Raw genomic sequence first — 17,732 nt, 5'->3', positions numbered from 1 at the left:
TGAAAGTGGAGATTTGAATATGATTGAGCTGTGTGATTACTTCAAGTGTTTGAAATTGTAATTTTTATTGTGTGTGTGTGGAGAAATTTTTGATGAAGTAGGGTTTTTGATTACCTGAATTGAAAAAGTTTGGGGATGGAGCTCATTATAAAGATAACAGTATATTTGTTAATTGTAAATTGTTGATTCTGGTAAAATTGCATCAAAGGAATTCCTAAGGTTTCTCTCCAACTTCTTCTCTCTTTCGACTTGTATGAGAATTTTGGATTTTTAATAGTTTGTGGTGTTGAAATGAAAGTGGAGATTTGAATACGATTGAGCTTTGTGATTACTTCAAGTGTTTGAAATTGTAATTTTTTTTTTTTGTGTGTGGGGAGAATTTTTTGATGAAGTAGGGTTTTTGATTATCTGAATTGAAAAAGTTTGGGGATGGAGCTCATTATAAAGATACCAGTATATCCTTTAATTGTAAATTGTTGATTCTGGTAAAATTGCATTTTTTCGTTGTTAATTTGGAATAATTAGCTGCTATATCCTTGAAATTGTTGCTTTCTATAGGAGGGTGCTTCGTCTGCTTTGAGGAGACACATTGAGGAAGCAGCACATGATCTCAATGGAGAAGCATTTTCGCGGTTCATGGATCAGCTTTATGATCGAATATCCACTCTACTAGAAAGCGGTGAAGTTGCTGAGAATTTGGGAGCTTTAAGGGCTATTAATGAGCTTATAGATTTGCCTCTTGGAGAGAGTGCCTCGAGAGTTTCGAGATTCTCTAATTACATTCGGACTGTATTTGAGTTGAAGCGTGAACGTGAGATATTAGTCCTTGCCAGTAGAGTGCTTGGACATCTTGCTCGTGCTGGTGGGGCAATGACTGCTGATGAAGTTGAACACCAGGTATGAAACGTTTTATTCTTGGTCGTTTGATACCCTTGGAAATTGGAACAACAGGAACTATAACATTGCCGTTGAATTAGATACGAAACGCTTTGGACTGGCTACGTGGAGAGCGATTTGAGTATCGTCTTCTTGCTGCAGTTTTAATCTTGAAAGTAAGTTAGTCCTTTCCTTCTTGCATTTTGGCATGACATTCCGAGTTCAAGCTCAGTAATACACGATCAAGTAATATGCTTATATCCCTCAAAAAAAAAAAGAAGTAATATGCTGATATTGTATCAGAAAATTTGTATGTAGATTCTGTTGCCTATTTATTTACACACTGTCTTGTCTAACTAAGTTGTTATTTCTTTATGGTAGAGACTTGAAGGTATATGTTTATGCTTAGTATTTTTCTATACGTGCATAACTTGTCGCCCAAATGCTAGGAGGTTGCGAGCAGATTTACTGAACCTTTTGATGAGAATAATTGGATACTTTAGTTCGATTATGCCTTTTGCATTGGGTTCTTGCAGGGGATAGTAATTCGTAAACAATGTGGAGGTTTCAATTCTTTTGCAGAGGCCTATTTATTTAAGTTGCCTTAGGCCAGTTACATTATTTACATTTCACTTATGAAAACGAGTTTACTTAGTCAAAGAGAACTTCCTAGACCTTGTTTTCAGTGCTCTCTTATTCACAAGTTTTTTTCGAGTAAATGTCATCTTTGCTCTTGCTGTTTATATTTTAGAAGATGTGGGTTACTAATCCTTATTTAATGGATTGAGAGGTAGAAGAGTGTGTTTGCAGGTTCTGAATATTGTCGGCTAAATTTAATACTAGGTGCTTGAAGGTTTTAAGAGATTGGAGGGAGATACTAAGATTTTTAGAGACAGTACCAGCAAAAAATGTGACATTGTGACTTGTTTGTAAAGGTGCAGGATATAATTTTTTTTGTTAGAACGTATTCTTAAGAACATATTAAGAGCCGCTCTTGTCATGCTGCCATACCATCTCGTTAGCACAAAGATGTTTCAAAAGGTATGATTGAAATATTTTTTCAAACATTAGGAAGTCTTGAAAAAGTATCATTCCAATGCTTCTGGTTACTACTGAAATGGCTGTGTCCTAAAGTAAAAAATTGGCAACTTGAGCTTTAGGGGTTGATCTCTGTACAGAATCGTACCGACATAGAGATCTTGAACCACACTTTACCTCAAACCATCCAAAGACTTGAGATCATGCAACTCTTTGGAAATTACTTTGGAAATTAATTTCCACATGCCCACCCTATGAGCAGCAGATCTTTTGCTCCACCAGCTGAGGTCTTGAACACCATATTCGAACTTGATGATGTTGTTCCACTATTCCACATCTTCATTCGCACACCTCCACAGCCACTTGGCCATGAGGCCTAATTCATCGTACCAATGGACAGAAGTCCCAAACGTGTGCTCTGCTCGATGACCAGAGTTTTCTCCTGGGATCAGGGGTGCGAGGTGACCTGATGCCAAGACCTCTGGCATGCTCAAGACGTCACTCATCTTCACACTTGATTCAGTGAAATACCTTAATCAGAATAATTTTTAGCCCAAAAAAGTCCAGTTCCATTTTTTTTCTAGCTTTGAAGCAAAAATAGGTTGGATAATGAACATGGGCATAAAGTGAAGCTGGAATGGGTGTCTTATCAAAGTCAATTGTCCCCCCTTTTGACAATAGCGTGGTTTTCTATGCTGCAAGTCTTTTTACACAGTAATAGATTCCCAAACTGCAATGCACTTGAAAGGAGCATCAAGAGAAAGACTCTAATTGTTGAAGGAGGAAACTTTGTTCACAGCCAAACAAATCAGCTGATGACTTATTATTCGGAATCTTGCTTATTGGAATTAGCACTCTTCTGAAGGTTGGCCCTTATGGCCTCAAGACATTGCTCAAAACAGGAGAGCCCATCTTTAGTAACCAGGAATCATCAGTGAATAGGAGGAGATATATAAACATCTGTTCAGAAGTTTTTTCTTGCAATAGAACTGTTTGTTTGATGAACACATGGATTGATATGATTTTAAGATTATCCTATGATTATATATTTGTATATGTACATACGACTTTTACATGGACACAGGTTTTAAAGAATTTTCAATTTTGCAATTCAAAACATCTTCGAAAACATGATTTTAAAAATCACTTCGTGGCACTCATTAGGAGCTGTTACCAACAGAAATATTGAAATTGATGTAATGTTACTGAGGATTAGCCTCTTATTTTAAGTCAATTGAACGTGTTGGTAATCTTCTTTAGTTTTCAACTGTACAAGTAAAACTGCTATCACAATCGTGACTGGAACTGTTTTATTTTTCAAGATGTACACATGCCATTTAAAAATGTAAAATTCAAAATGAAAATGAAAATGAAAATGAAAATGAAAGACATCTATTTAGTTCCAGTGATCAACTGCAGGCTGCAGCTAAAGTAAGTCTTAGCTTGTTTCTCTTAGGTTTAAGAACACTACCTGATTGTGTATTATCCCTGATATTGTACGTAATGGCACCTTTATATGTTTGATTAGCGTCTATTGACATCGATGGCTGATGTTGAAGTATGTGCGTAAAGATGAAATTCTTCAAGGACCTTGGTCTGCTGCTTTGTACTTTAGAAGAGCCTCAAGGGGCTGATTTTAATTTCAATATAATTCTTTTGCTCCATTTGTCCAGGAAATGGCTGAGAACGCTTCAACTGTTTTCAATGTTCACGTGCAAGAATTTGTGGATGCCATTTGGGTTGCCTTAAGGGATCCTTCGTTAGATGTGCGGGAACGTGCGGTGGAAGCATTACGTGCTTGTCTTCGTGTTATTGAGAAACGTGAGACACGTTGGCGTGTTCAATGGTTAGTTTACATATGGTTCAGGAACCATCTTAGGTTTATGGAATTGAAATTGCAATTTTCTTTTGCACATAATAGGTGCTGCAGATAATCTTGCTATAGAGCTTCACAATAATTAAATTTATTTGATTGAATGCTGAGCTCTTGCTTTATTATTACAGAACTTCATTATCTCTGTATTGTTTTTTCATCTTTAAGGTGTTTGTTGCCAACGGTTTTGAATAGCAATGGAAAATGTAGCTTTTTTTGGTAGTAGCCATCTTCTGTCTTATGTTGTTGCTTGGACTTAAACAAAGAGTGCTATCTGTTTGGATTTTCATTTGCTTTAGAAGGGATGGACATCTTTGTTACAAGTCTGTAGCGTCATCAAATTTAGTTGATCAAAAAGAAAAACTAACATAATCATGTGTTGTCCTTCACATTCCCCTCATCTTCTAGCAGGAAAGAGTGGAATGAAAATAATATTTAGAGAAAAGGGGAGCTTCCTGATAATTACCATGAAGAGATGTAAAGCTTATAACCTTTTATAAGTCTAGTGGTAGGATAATACATGATTTGATGATAGTATGAAGGGTTATTTACAGCTACCCTCCTGGATATGAATTGTACCTGCTTGATGTCTTGTCAATATAAGTCCTTGTTAATCTAGACAATTTTTGTTTATTTATAACCTGGCGTTTTGGATATTACCAGAAATTCTTATTAATCCAGACAATATTTTGTTTATTTCTTTTCCAGACTACTGGATTTCTACTACTGTGGCATTTGAACGTGTGCAACATGATTGGTTGTGGTTTTCAAACCATTAATTTGCTGCTGGATTGCTAGACAACTTTCACTACTTGAATTTGTACAACTTGGGTGCTTTGGAATTTTGAATTTCTTTTTAGTAATTTATAGGGCATTGCTCATTTTCCATAACTATTTCAGGTGTAAGACCCTTATTTGTAGTGTGTGGCTGTGAGTAGTGATAGACTTTACACATCAAAAAAAGATCGATAATTTTAATCACAATTCACAAGTGTGATAAACTTTATTTTTTGTTATTAAGTACTCTGTAATTAAGATCCATCACGTCCCAATCTGTTTTTCTGGTCTTCTATCATCACTTTTTTCACCTTGAGATTTGTGTTTGATTGGCTGACATAATCTGTGCCATGTTGTAGGTACTATTGCATGTTTGAGGCTACGCAAGAGGGGCTAGGAAAAAATGCACCGGTTCATAGCATACATGGGTCCTTACTTGCTGTTGGGGAGCTCTTGAGGTTGGTTAGAGATATTCAGCAATTCCAACAGTCTTTTAAGAATTGAAGTTCTACTTTTTGAGGCTGTTGTTTAGCTGGAGCAATATGCTAAGTGCATTATTTACGCCTGAACTTGTCTTAGTTTAGTTGTTGCATTAAACAGTATTTTATAACTTGTGGGTGTGATCATTTGATATTTGCTCCTCTTGTTCTTAATTAATCTTTTTATTTATTTCAACGACTTATCTGACTTTGCAAGAAAAATGTTGGGCATAAACATCGTCATGTTTTGTTCCGTACAATATAATGAAGAGAGGAAGAGGTTTATATGACATGCTTGAATTTCTTGCTTCAAATAATTGCTTTATGTTTTTCTTCCCTATCTAGATGAGCTTCGTATATCTCTATATGATTACAGCTTGCGGGTTGTGAACTTGTGATTTCTAATGTTCTTTCCTGCAGGAATACAGGCGAGTTTATGATGTCTAGGTACAAGGAAGTTGCAGAAATCGTTCTCAAATATCTGGAGCACCGTGATCGGCTTGTTCGCCTCAGCATAACATCATTGCTTCCTCGGATTGCCTATTTCCTACGTGATCGTTTTGTGACTAATTATTTGTCGGTCAGTGACTCGAACTAACTGATATTATGTCTGCGCTTGTTCTTTGTAGCTTTCCTCATCATTTATCATGATTCTTTTTGGACAGACATGCATGGATCATATTCTTGCTGTTCTGAAGATACCAGCTGAACGAGCTACTGGTTTCATCGCTCTTGGGGAGATGGCTGGTGCCTTGGATGGGGAACTTATTCATTATTTGCCGACAATAATGTCTCATTTGCGTGATGCTGTGTGTTGCAAAACCTCTTAACTTTTACTTTTACGGCCCGTTTGGTAGCTGGCCATAAACGGTGTCAATGAGAATGAATTTGTATGTAAATTTGTAGGGAAAATCAATATTCATTCCCGTGGTGATGCTAATTCACTCAAAATTATCTCTTTTTCTTTATAAATTTTCATTACCATCCATTACCACTTGAGGAGTGGTATTAGGTGGGAATGAAATTTATGAAGAAAAACACCAAGCTTGAGACCAAATTTCATTACCATGGACATCATGATGTTATTTCTTGCCAAATAACACTATGATTTATTCCCATTCCCACCGTTTATTACCGGCTACCAAACGGGCCGTTAATCCCTATGTTACATCATGATGTTGCTATTAATTTCGAAATGGTTTACTTCTCCTAGATTGCTCCTCGTAGGGGTAGACCTTCTGTGGAGGCTTTGGCTTGTGTTGGTAGCATCGCAAAAGCAATGGGGCCAGATATGGAGCCTCATATTCGTGGCCTCTTAGATGCAATGTTCTCTGCTGGTCTTTCACGTCAGCTTGTAGAAGCACTTGATCAAATTGCTATTAGGTTCGTTGTAAAATATTCTTTCCTTAAAGTAGAGGTGACTAATAGGCCTGAAGAGTTGCAGCGCACCCTGGACCTGCTTGGCCTGCTTCAGTTGGGCCTGGGCTGGCCTCAATTGATTCAGAATGATGGTGAAAGCAATTGTGCAACGGGGAGAGAGTTTTTACTTATTTTACCAGACTGGCCTGGCCAGGATCAGACCGTTTGCTTTCACCGGATTTTGAAGGTTATATATGAAAAATTAACTTGGCTGGTCTGGAATTGATCTGGTTTTAGTTCAACTGGGGCAGACCCGGCCTATGGCACAGATTGGACCAGCTGTGAGCCAGTCCATAAAGGGCCAGGCAGGAATGAGTAGTTGCGCACAGCATGTGGCACTTGATTGCCTTGAATGCCTGTCAATTTTGTCTCTTGATTATAATTTATCTGTTTTTATAATTCCTCAGCATTCCTTCGTTGCTTTCAACAATTCAAGACCGCTTGCTGGAATGCATTTCTCTAGTTCTTTCAAGATCTCATCATGCTCAGGTGAGGCCAGCTGCTGCTATAGGTCGAGGAAATGTGGCAAATACGCCTTTGCTGGTATCAGATGTCTCTGGCCCTGTTCTTGTGCAGCTTGCTTTGCAGACTCTTGCACATTTTAACTTCAAGGTTTGTATTCTGTCATCTCCTGGCTAAAGATCCACTATTTTTGTTTGTTCATATGCTGGTGTTTGATTTCTTGTATATATCCAGGGCCATGATCTTCTAGAGTTTGGCAGAGAATCAGTTACCTCTTACTTGGAAGACGAGGATGCAGTCACAAGGAAAGATGCTGCATTATGCTGTTGCAGATTAGTAGCAAATTCAATTTCTGGAACATCTTCTCAGTTCAGTTCTGCCAGATCTAACCGAACTGGAGGAAGGAGAAGACGTCTCATTGAGGAGGTATTTACTGTCAAATAACAGTTGACTGCATATGACTGGGATGGTCTTTTCCTTGTTATTAACAATGGTTCATAGCAACTAGTATTATTTTAGTCGCGTGACGCTCTTAAAAAGATATAGTCTTGCATGCTGCTATGACCGAGGGGAGGTGTTTTGTTTATTGATGACATCTGATCACACAATTTTTTGGCTTTCATTTACTAAAAAAGGATGTTATATAGGCACTTGAGGGGATGTCAGCGATGTACTGAATGTGGGCAAGACCAAGCTTATCCTCCATCTCTTCCTCCCCTAGGTCATTTTAAGATCCAGCTTCTATGCTGTGCTTCAGTTCCATGTTTTCTCCGTTCTTCTCTTCTAAGAGACAGACAGTTTTTTGTCATAATGGGTCTCACACGAAAACCCAATGTTGAGAAACACAAAAACAATGATCAACCAAATGTTCTTTCTCTCAGCTTAGTTTATCAAGGGCGATCAAATAACATGTGGAGGCAAGCTAGCAGCTGTCTGCTCTCAAGATTGCTTCCACAGCTTTTGTTTTGGACTAATGAAATGGTTACCAGTAGGGTGTGAGCGATTAAGTATCACAAACTTTTTCTGTTATTAGGACCACATGATTTTGCTTGCCCCTTTCTCATTAGTTTATTTTGTTTTAATCTGAGATCTTCTAGAAGTGTGATTGTGGATAAAAAATCCGGTTTGTCTTGCTGATTTAAGCTAATCTGGATAAATAACCGAGGATGTTCTTCTTGCTAATTTAAGCTTGTAATACGGTGCAACATCTTGAAAATGTTATTTTTCTTTTGCATGTTAATTTGAGAGCAGAAAATGAGTTATTGATGCTGGCATTCATGCTGCATAAAGTCAAAACACTGGACTGTAAAATAATGGGATCTTTCCCATGGATTAGTATTTAGCTTAGTTTTTTTACTACCAGCAACAGCCTTCTGTGGATTCTTTTCTAATCCATCGGGTTCTTTTCTAATTCATCGGGAGTGTGGCTGAAATCCCAATGTGAATTAAATGTATGTGGTAGATAGCTAGAGTATATGGGTGACACTCCCTTGGTGTCTTTTTAGTTACATATCTTTATTACTTGTCAATGAAAAATATGTTCCTTGGTTAATATTATTTGAGAAGAGGAGCAACAGTGCAAAAGCTGCCAATTCGTTAGGACTGTACTTAAGATTACTGATGCTGAGGAGAAGGTTAAACCTCAGCTGGAGTTTTCCTGGTGATTGAAGTACTTGAGTATTAATCATGTAATGAATCAATTGATCTTTGTTTTTATGACAACAATTTTGCAATTGACGAAATTTATCTTCAATGGGACAATATTTTTGTACGTGCTCTCTTGTGATAGTTGTTATTAGTATTAGCAATTATTATTTTAATCGTTCTTGGTAATTGCTACTGCTGTATGATCTTCTATAAGATGAGGTATCATCCTCTTGAAATATACAACAGCAACAACCCATTACTTATCCTGTTTAGGGATCATCTTCAATTGTAGTTTCTGTTCCTAAATAAACTTCATGGGTTGATTTTGGAACAATTTTCAAAAATATTCATTATGCAAATGAAAAATTGGAAGTGGATGAAGAAAAAGTAGGAAAAAGTTTAAACAATGACTTTTACTTGGAATAAAGTGTTTTTTTTTTGGGTGACAGTAACTTTGAAGTTTATTTTGGGACGGGAGTAATTTTAATATACAAATTGTATTGTAAACATGTGTTTTCTTGTCCTACAGATTGTGGAAAAGCTGCTAATAGCTGCTGTTGCTGATGCCGATGTTAGTGTTAGGCTTTCAATTTTTCAATCCTTACATGAAGATGGAGGTTTTGATGAGTTTTTGGCTCAAGCTGATAGTTTAAGTGCTATTTTTGCCGCTCTAAATGATGAGGTAACATTTGAGCTGTTGTGATGTCAGCTATTATGTGTTAGTTTTTTTTTTCCGGTTGATATAATTTGGTGTCACAATCAGGTTATTTTCTTAGTTCTTGCTGTGCAGTTATTTAACAATTACTCTTGTGGCGGTTTATAATTATCTGTTGTTTTTGACGATTCCTGGCAATCTTAGTTTAGGGAATAAGTGGGTGTAGGAATAATTATCTCTCTATACGGTTCTGTTACCTGTTTTTTCCCCGTAGCTCCCCTCAGTTTCAGTCTTTTGCCTAGAGTTGACTAGACTAGGGTTCAGCTCTCATATGGCGAACCAGGGTGGCAAAGTTCAAACTTGAGTATCATCATGTTCATTTTACCTTTAATACAAATATAAACCTATTTTATGTAGAGCTGGAATTGCAATAATCTGACTTTTCTCATATCATCTTCGTGATTGTTTGTTCTTAAACCTAGGCTCTTCTTATAGTCCTCCATGCAGTTTATAGATGATCATAGGGGGCAGATCTTTGCCAGATATGCTGAATGCAATACTAGTGGGAAAGAAATCCTATAATAAAATCTTATAAAGAAAAAAGAAGGTGCCATATCCTCAATTTAGAGCCCATGCGCATAAGAACTTAGCTTAACTGGGAGATGGGGGTTGCATAAAATCTAACCTCCAGTCCAAAGTACAACCTCATGGCTTACGGGGTAGCTTTACTGATGCTCTGCGGTGATTTCCTTGCATCATTATAGGTAATGCTTATTTTAAGCTTTTCAGTTGTCAATTCTTAGTCTTTTCACAAATTCATAACTATGCATTGAGCTGATTGGCTTAAGTGCTTAACCCTTAAATCAACTTGATGAATAAGGCTATTCATATTTATTTCCTGCCTCTTCTACATTGTGAAAGACCTTGTTACTTGCTCAACCCGTCTTGTAAGAGTTCCTGTGAAAAGTTGATCTGTGCTTTGGCAATTTATGGGCAGAACTACCGGAGGAGACATATTCCCTAAACCAACCATTCTCCCTGTTGCACACCTTTTCAACCCCATAGAAAACAAACGCGTTGTTGAACCATGGTTGATGGGACTTTTTGTCCCAGTCTTTTTTGCTTGTCACTTTTCTGCCTGAGATCTTTGAATAACACACGTGGGATCTTGTACCATTAATAAATTTTATTTGGTATCTTGATATCCAGATAGTTATTTTATTTACCCCTATATGCTTGGATCTGTTTCTAGTTTTCACATGGTATTTTTCATTGTTGTTATCCATGCGCTTGGTTTTGCTTGTAGGATTTTCAAGTTCGTGAATATGCAATATCAGTTGCTGGTCGATTGTCTGAAAAGAATCCTGCATATGTTCTCCCAGCTCTTCGTCGTTATCTCATTCAGCTTTTAACATATTTAGAACAAAGGTGATGAGAAAGGCTGTAGCTAACCGCTTTATATCAATGCTACCGTAGCTTGTGTATTTGGATAACAGATGCCTTTTCCAGAAACCAACTGATGTGTCCTATTTGTGTAGTGTGGACAGCAAATGCAGAGAAGAAAGTGCAAAATCATTAGGTTGCTTAATTCGCAGTTGCGAACGATTAATACTCCCATATATTGCTCCAATACATAAGGTGAAATAAATGTTTCTTTCATGCCATGTATGGTTTCTAACTTTGTATGTGTGTTGAAGCTTGTTCTGTGTTGTTTTTCAGGCATTAGTGGCAAAACTCCGTGAGGGATCGACATTGAGTGCTAATAGTGGCATTATCACTGGCGTTTTAATAACTGTTGGAGATCTGGCTAGAGTGGTGAGCTGTTCTTTTATTCTAAGATGTGGTAATTCAACAAGATTTGTTTAGTTAGGTGGCTGCAAGTTTATTGATGAACTTTTATGGTAAAATAACTGAATGGTAATGCATATTTGGTAACGTAATACAAGGAAAGTAGTTTAGGATTATTATGGGAATAGCCTTTTGTGTTTGGCTATCAATGTCTCCTCTTGGCTCTTGGATGTCTTGTTGTCTTTCCTATATGATTCCTTATCTCAGACAATCAATCTCTCCTTCTGAGGGCGTTTGAAGTGTCAGATTCTTTCTGAGAACTACTTGTCTACAGATTTGTAGATAAGAAAATGCATGAATTCTTTGCCTATGACTCGATCTAGAGATTTTTTGACATCCTTTAACGATATTCATTATCACTTGGGAAAAATAGCCTGGTCTTGAAAATTGGCTCTATTGCATTTATTGTAAGTGCCGATTTCTAGTATCTCGTCAGGACCACATAATGACATGCATTTCAGATTGTGATAAAGTATTTCTTCTCTTGACATTTATTACTTGAATCCAATATTGCTTTTGTGAGGAGATGCTAAACAAATTAAAGTTGATAATTATGATGTCCACTTGTTTAAATCTTCTCCTATGTCATGGAAAAATGATTAAAGAGTGAAAATTATATTTGCAATAAAAAAACCATGATGAATAACAGTTTTATTAAGATAAAGTTCCCTTTTTTTTGTCATTTGTTACATCTACTCCTCGTGTAAGCTTTGTTCAAGGTGGGCAGCTCTCTCTAAACTAGGGGTGCTATGTAAGGAATCCACCTACCCTTAAGACATATGTTAAAAGGAAGAAGGGCAATATTGGTACTCCAGAATGCAGTCAGTTACAAAGGGAATATTGTGGGGGCTAATGATAAGTTAGTTATGTGTCAGTGACGTGCATATGGTGTAAGGTGAGCAAGTAGTTAAATAGAGGAGAAGGGGGGGTTTATGAGGCATTGAAAATTGTTGGGAGAGAATCCACCTCTCGAAAGTGGAATATCCTTTATTTTCCTTGTAATTGTTTTCCAGCAATACAATTAAATAGACCTCTGTTCTTCCCCAATTTCGTGTTTCAAATCCATAATTTCTTCCATTTTGTGAGTATTTTAGTTCATTACAAACCTGGTATCACAGCTGTACCTGTGCGCAACGATATGAGGGATATGACCTACTGTTCAGTGAGAAGGTACATAAGGCATTTAGAGAAATCACTCACCTATTTCTGGCCGAATCAGGTCATAGAGGCCATGAAAAAGGCTTCCGATGACTCAACGACGCAATTTCTCGCACTCAGTGAGAAGTTTGATGGCCGATTGGATCACTTTTTTGAGAAACAGGAGGTGACGATGACCTTGCTGCGTGTCTAAGGTGGTGAACCTGACGTCGGAGATGTCGATGAGCAACGGAAGATCCGGTCGAAGTTGCGGAATACCAACTCCGTGTCTAAAGTGGTGAACCTGACGTCGGAGGAGCGCAGTGGTGGGTTTGTGGGTGAGATAGACGCCCCTAAAACTCACGTTGATTATGTCTCTGGTTCTCAATTTGGAGATTGACATAATCATAACAACGATAGATCTGGGGGCTTTGGTGGTGGCGGTATAGGAAACTTGATATGCGTTTGATGGGTCGCAACCCGATGATTGGATTCTACGGGCTGAGCGTTATTTCTGGTTTTATGATCTTTTGGAGGAGGAGAAGATGGACACAACGGTGGGTTGCAATGGAAGGCGGCGCCCTATCTTGGTTTCAGTGTATGAATTGTAATGGACCTGTGCAACGGTGGGAGGAATTCAAAGGGTTGTTGTTGCACCGATTCCGATTCATCGGCGCCGGAACCTCTCTACAAGAAATCATTTTCTTTTGATCTTAGTATATGACCCATTTAGCCTCTTAGTGTAGTGCTAACCATTTGACAATGGGGTTTCGTTTTGAGGGTTGTTCGAAACTAGAGGAAAATATTGGAAACTTTGTGTATGTGTAGCTTTATTTCAATAGTTCAATCTCAAGACTGGTGAAATGGTTCTTGCAAAAATGTTTTCCAGAGATAAAATAAAATGCTTATCTTTTCGAGTTCATTTTATCTACCTTCCATCACCGTTAATGTCTTTGCAAGTACACCTCAAAGGCTCATTTCGCAATGCTCGTAAGTACACTCCCTCTGTTTTAATTTGAATGCTCTATTTTTTTGAGGAAAAGACCGGGAACATATTATTAATTGATCAAATCGAGTTCCGCCAAGGCTAGAACACCTTGCGGAAAAGAGTTAACAAAAATTTGCTCCACCCCATTAGAGGGTAAGAGTCTCTATTTGCTGATCTAATTGATGCCATCAGTTGCTTTTCTCCTCCCTCTCCGCCACTAGCGGTTGTTGCTCGTACTCCTTCCCATTTTAGTTGCTCCTCTTCCTAACCCACCCTCCAATGGCGATGTTCAGATCCAGATTTGTAAAGTTGAGCCGTCGTCGAGTCCGTTTTTGGAATTTCTTGATCCGGCGTCTAATCACTGACAAAACGGAGGAGAATACTTTCTCGCAGGTTTCACGACCACCACCGCCTCTCACGCCGCCAGTCAATGAATTCTACGCCATTGAACAATCATCTCTCTCCTTCAACTTCTTTGGAGATTGTTGGCAAAGTGGAAGACAAGGAGGTTTTCTGGGAGAGAAGGTTTTCTGAGAAGGTTTGATGTGAGAAAGAAGGTGGTGACGGTGGAGAAGGTGAGGCATCGGTTGAGGAGTGGACGAATGTGGCGGTGGTGGCGGTGGAGTAGATAAAGGTGGGTTAGCTACTTGGCTGATTAGTAAATGAAGGTAGGAGATGTACCAAAGAAAGTGGTAGGTGGGCTAGGGCATTTTGTTGTCTTTTATTTTCTATCTCACTTCTCCTTAATATGTGTACCAAAAAGAAACGTGTCAACTAATTTGCGACGGAGGAAGTATTATCCTGGATCCTTATCATCATACCTGGACGTAGATCTGATATTTGCTTCTAATTCATTTCTTATTCTTTGCATGGTGACGTCAAGCCTTGTTTGTCAAAATGTCCTGTTAGAAATGCTTTGCTGGAAATAGTGTTTTGGACTGAAATGTTGTATGATTATATAATGGTTTCATTGATTGTTTTGACTGCAGGGCGGCTTTGCAATGAGACAATATATTCCTGAACTAATGCCACTTATAGTAGATGCTTTACTGGATGGAGCAGCTGTCACAAAACGAGAAGTGGCTGTTGCAACCCTAGGACAAGTAGTTCAGAGCACTGGGTTAGTAGCTAATTTGGTCTCCAATAAATGTTTTATCATGTTTTATGCATTGTGATGTCTTGGTAGACTCTCTAAGGCGTTGAGGGTTTTTTGTTTGAAACATAACAAAGATAACGTTGTGTATTCCTTGGGTTCTCACTCTGATCCTAGTTGAGAGGAGGATATAGAAGTGTCTGACGTATTCTTAAAAACATGATACCTATAATTGGTGTTGGATTGTCTTTGGATTTTCTTCCTTTAAAGTGGGGTAAATAAGGATTTTAGGATGTGTTTTTCAAAGAAAATGGAGATGAGAACATTTTGAGTCTCCTGCGAACTTTTCTGTACTAAAAATTATAGATTTTCTCAATGTTAGGAAACCAGTTCTGTTGTCGTCTTGTTAGTGAGATTTCAAGTTCGGTTAAGATTGAATGACCGTCATGCCCTCAAGCTATCATTTGACATCAGTTATTGTTTGTGTAGCAGTGTTGCTGCTTAGTATTTGAGTTGAATCGTTTCAATCTTTTGCATAACGAATAGAAATCATTAGAAGTATCAACCATGTAGATAAGTTTTGATATGATCAAAAAATCATTATGTGATTAGCAGTTATGAACTTGTACTGCCAGTATGGATTAGTGAACAGTTTAATATATGCTTTTGAATCTTACAAGTACTCTTGGCAGGTATGTTATAACTCCTTACAATGATTACCCTCAGTTGCTTGGATTACTCCTAAAGTTGCTTAATGGTGACTTGGTGTGGTCAACAAGGCGAGAAGTACTGAAGGTATGTTTGTTGTTCAGACTGCTAGGCCTCTGCTGGACAAAAAAGATTGCCCACTTACTGCCGTCTATTCCAGGTTCTTGGTATCATGGGCGCATTAGACCCCTATGTTCATAAGCGAAACCAACCGAACTTGCCTGGGTCCCATGCAGAAGTTACCCACACAACAACTGAAACTGGTCAGCACATTCGATCAATGGATGATCTCCCTATGGACCTTTGGCCATCTTTTACAACATCATCTGAGGATTATTACTCAACGGTACTACTTCCATCATGATGAGTCTCTATTGCATCATGTTGCATAGTGAACTGTCATTTCTTCTCCGCTTTTATGGGAAGGGGAAAAATATCATTTCTTCCTGCTTGTAATACAATTTGGTTTATTATTATGATTGAAGGTCGCGATAAATTCCCTCATGCGTGTTCTTAGGGACCCTTCACTTTCTAGCTACCACCAAAAAGTGGTTGGATCTCTCATGTTCATATTTAAGGTAATACGATCATTTAGTTTGATAGTATTTATTTTACGATGTCCTTTTTCTTCTTTCATGTGGGCTTAGATTTTTCGAGTAACCTTGAACTGTATTACATCACATCTAACGGAAGTTTTTTGTTTGGTGAGGTCAGTCTATGGGACTTGGCTGCGTGCCATACTTGCAAAAGGTCAGTTTGTTTTTCTCATCTAGTACTCCAATCTATTGTTAACTGTGGACTGTTGTAGTGCTTGTATCAAAATTTTCTTAGTTCATTGGATGAGAAACTTCATATAACTCAAAAAAGATAGATATTTGTGTTTTCATTAAGAAAATGGAATGCAATAGATTATAAGAAATTGCTGATGGTTCCATAGTAAAGAAAATGAAAAAGGTTCTAGAAATAAAAAGAGCCAAAGAGGCTAAGAGAAGAAAATGTCGAAGAGAGAAAGAAGACACAAATCACAAGACAGAGAAAAGAAACTTTACCTGAAAGGCTTGAACAGTAACACTGGAGGGTGGAGAAGGCTCGCTGGCAATCTCTGTCATGTGTGGCAAGTGGGTTGCCTCTGTAGCCACCTGATTTGAAATTTAGGGTTTTTTTCTCCCAAATGGGAGGCTGTTGATTTACGACGAAATTGGAGTTATTTCTTGCAATTGATTGAGGGGTTTTGCTCTAATTAGCATTTTAGAAACTTAGATAACATTTAATTTGAATCCCCCCCTTAAATCAGCATTTTGCGCCTCCCACCACAAAGCGGAAGAGCTGCAGCGCTGCTAAGGCGCATTGAGGCTCGCACCTTCTGTAGGGGGTTCGCCTTACACATTGACAGCGCAATGGCATGTGCCTGGGTATGCCTTGCGCCCAGTCACGCCTTTTAGAACTAAGACCCCACTTGTTTCACTCTATTTCCTACTTTTTCTTACACAAACCAGCACTAACTTGCCTTTATCTCCTACCCTCCTAAATTCTTGTATCTATCTATAGTAGCTGTAACGAACAATAAAAAGAAAGAAAGCAAGGAGTATTATAAATTTTGTGGGAGAAATACATTTACCATTTAGAAGAACTTCTGAATACTTGTACAATAAAAAAATACCGCACTATGTGACGCGCACAGTTTGTCCTATAAAGAGGCTGTGCCAAAAAAAAGAAGAAAACGCGAATAATCACAATCAAAACCATAAACTGAAACGGCAATTGATAATACTGGTAACTGACCTGAAATTTTTGGTTTCCGGTAGGTTAACTTATTTTAAAAACGTCCTGGTTCGGGTATGGTTCATTGTTAATTTAAAGTTGGAGTATCTGAATCGAGTGTATAACTGTATATATATCATAAACGCAAAAACTATTCACTATAAGATAGTTTGGTTCAGTGGTAATTTGTCTTGCGTGAAGTTGCATGTTCGATCCATTAACTGCACACTATTTATGTACTTTCTCTTTAGGACTTAGCAACAATACATTCAAAGAAAGCGTGAACTCCCTGTCTTGTTTTTCAGAGTCCGTACACTGTACGGGGTTACAACCACTTGCCTCTTTTTACCCTTTTTGTATCCCCGTAATTCATTTTTGTTTTACGTTGATCAGGTTAATATTGTTGTTAAAATAGCAAAGTGACACCAAACATTTTTGGAACTGAACCGAAAAATGGCCTTCCGGCTAACTGAATTATTAGACACGGTTAACCTGAATAAATTTCCAATGATTAACCGAACTCACATTTGCACACCCCTACCTATTTTGTCTTGCGTACATCATGTGAGCGGCAATTTGTTTCTGAGAGTGTACGTCTCAGTTCTCACTTAGACTGCAACAGTTACTAAAGTGTTCTAAGTTGGTGTTGATGGGTTCCGGGTTTTTGGTAATCTTGAAGATTCTGAATCCCACTGGAATTGATTCAAAGTTTTAAGATACATATTCGCTTGCTGAATATGTGCCACATAAATGGTTTATACAACATCAATGCAGTGTTTTTTAGCAATTAATTTGCATAAAGGTGGGGATTTTCAAGGGCAAAGTTGTGGCTTGATATCTTTTGAGTTTCTGATCTGTCTCGTCGATCGAAAATGCGGTATCGGTCGCAGTCGCGATGTTTCGGTAACGGAAATGATGCGTTTGTCGCAATAGTTGAAATTTTATTTTGTTTTATTTGAATATTTATATTG

The 17,732-nt window shown here is 38.0% G+C and overlaps 1 protein-coding gene across 2 annotated transcripts in view; it reads left to right on the top strand.

Annotated features, from left to right (window-relative positions):
• The window catches only part of LOC110804466 (serine/threonine-protein kinase TOR), a 41,253-nt gene that overhangs the window by 470 nt on the left and 23,051 nt on the right, over positions 1-17,732 (top strand). Inside the window, exons 1-19 of one of the 2 annotated variants that reach the window (XM_056843262.1) lie at positions 205-219; positions 559-897; positions 978-1,052; positions 3,588-3,760; positions 4,924-5,022; positions 5,464-5,623; positions 5,709-5,852; positions 6,257-6,426; positions 6,870-7,074; positions 7,159-7,350; positions 9,101-9,253; positions 10,533-10,654; positions 10,765-10,864; positions 10,946-11,041; positions 14,189-14,319; positions 14,985-15,087; positions 15,161-15,346; positions 15,486-15,578; positions 15,715-15,750. In XM_056843262.1, coding sequence (XP_056699240.1) covers positions 637-897; positions 978-1,052; positions 3,588-3,760; positions 4,924-5,022; positions 5,464-5,623; positions 5,709-5,852; positions 6,257-6,426; positions 6,870-7,074; positions 7,159-7,350; positions 9,101-9,253; positions 10,533-10,654; positions 10,765-10,864; positions 10,946-11,041; positions 14,189-14,319; positions 14,985-15,087; positions 15,161-15,346; positions 15,486-15,578; positions 15,715-15,750 — 2,499 coding nt within the window. In that variant the 5' untranslated portion in view covers positions 205-219; positions 559-636. Of the gene's footprint in view, positions 1-204; positions 220-558; positions 898-977; positions 1,053-3,587; positions 3,761-4,923; positions 5,023-5,463; positions 5,624-5,708; positions 5,853-6,256; positions 6,427-6,869; positions 7,075-7,158; positions 7,351-9,100; positions 9,254-10,532; positions 10,655-10,764; positions 10,865-10,945; positions 11,042-14,188; positions 14,320-14,984; positions 15,088-15,160; positions 15,347-15,485; positions 15,579-15,714; positions 15,751-17,732 lie in introns of those variants that run through there. The other variant, XM_056843261.1, reaches the window with a different exon arrangement.

This window comes from Spinacia oleracea, chromosome 4, assembly GCF_020520425.1.
Source record: "Spinacia oleracea cultivar Varoflay chromosome 4, BTI_SOV_V1, whole genome shotgun sequence".
Lineage (NCBI taxonomy): Eukaryota > Viridiplantae > Streptophyta > Magnoliopsida > Caryophyllales > Amaranthaceae > Spinacia > Spinacia oleracea.
This window is presented reverse-complemented; position numbering and strand designations above follow the sequence as displayed.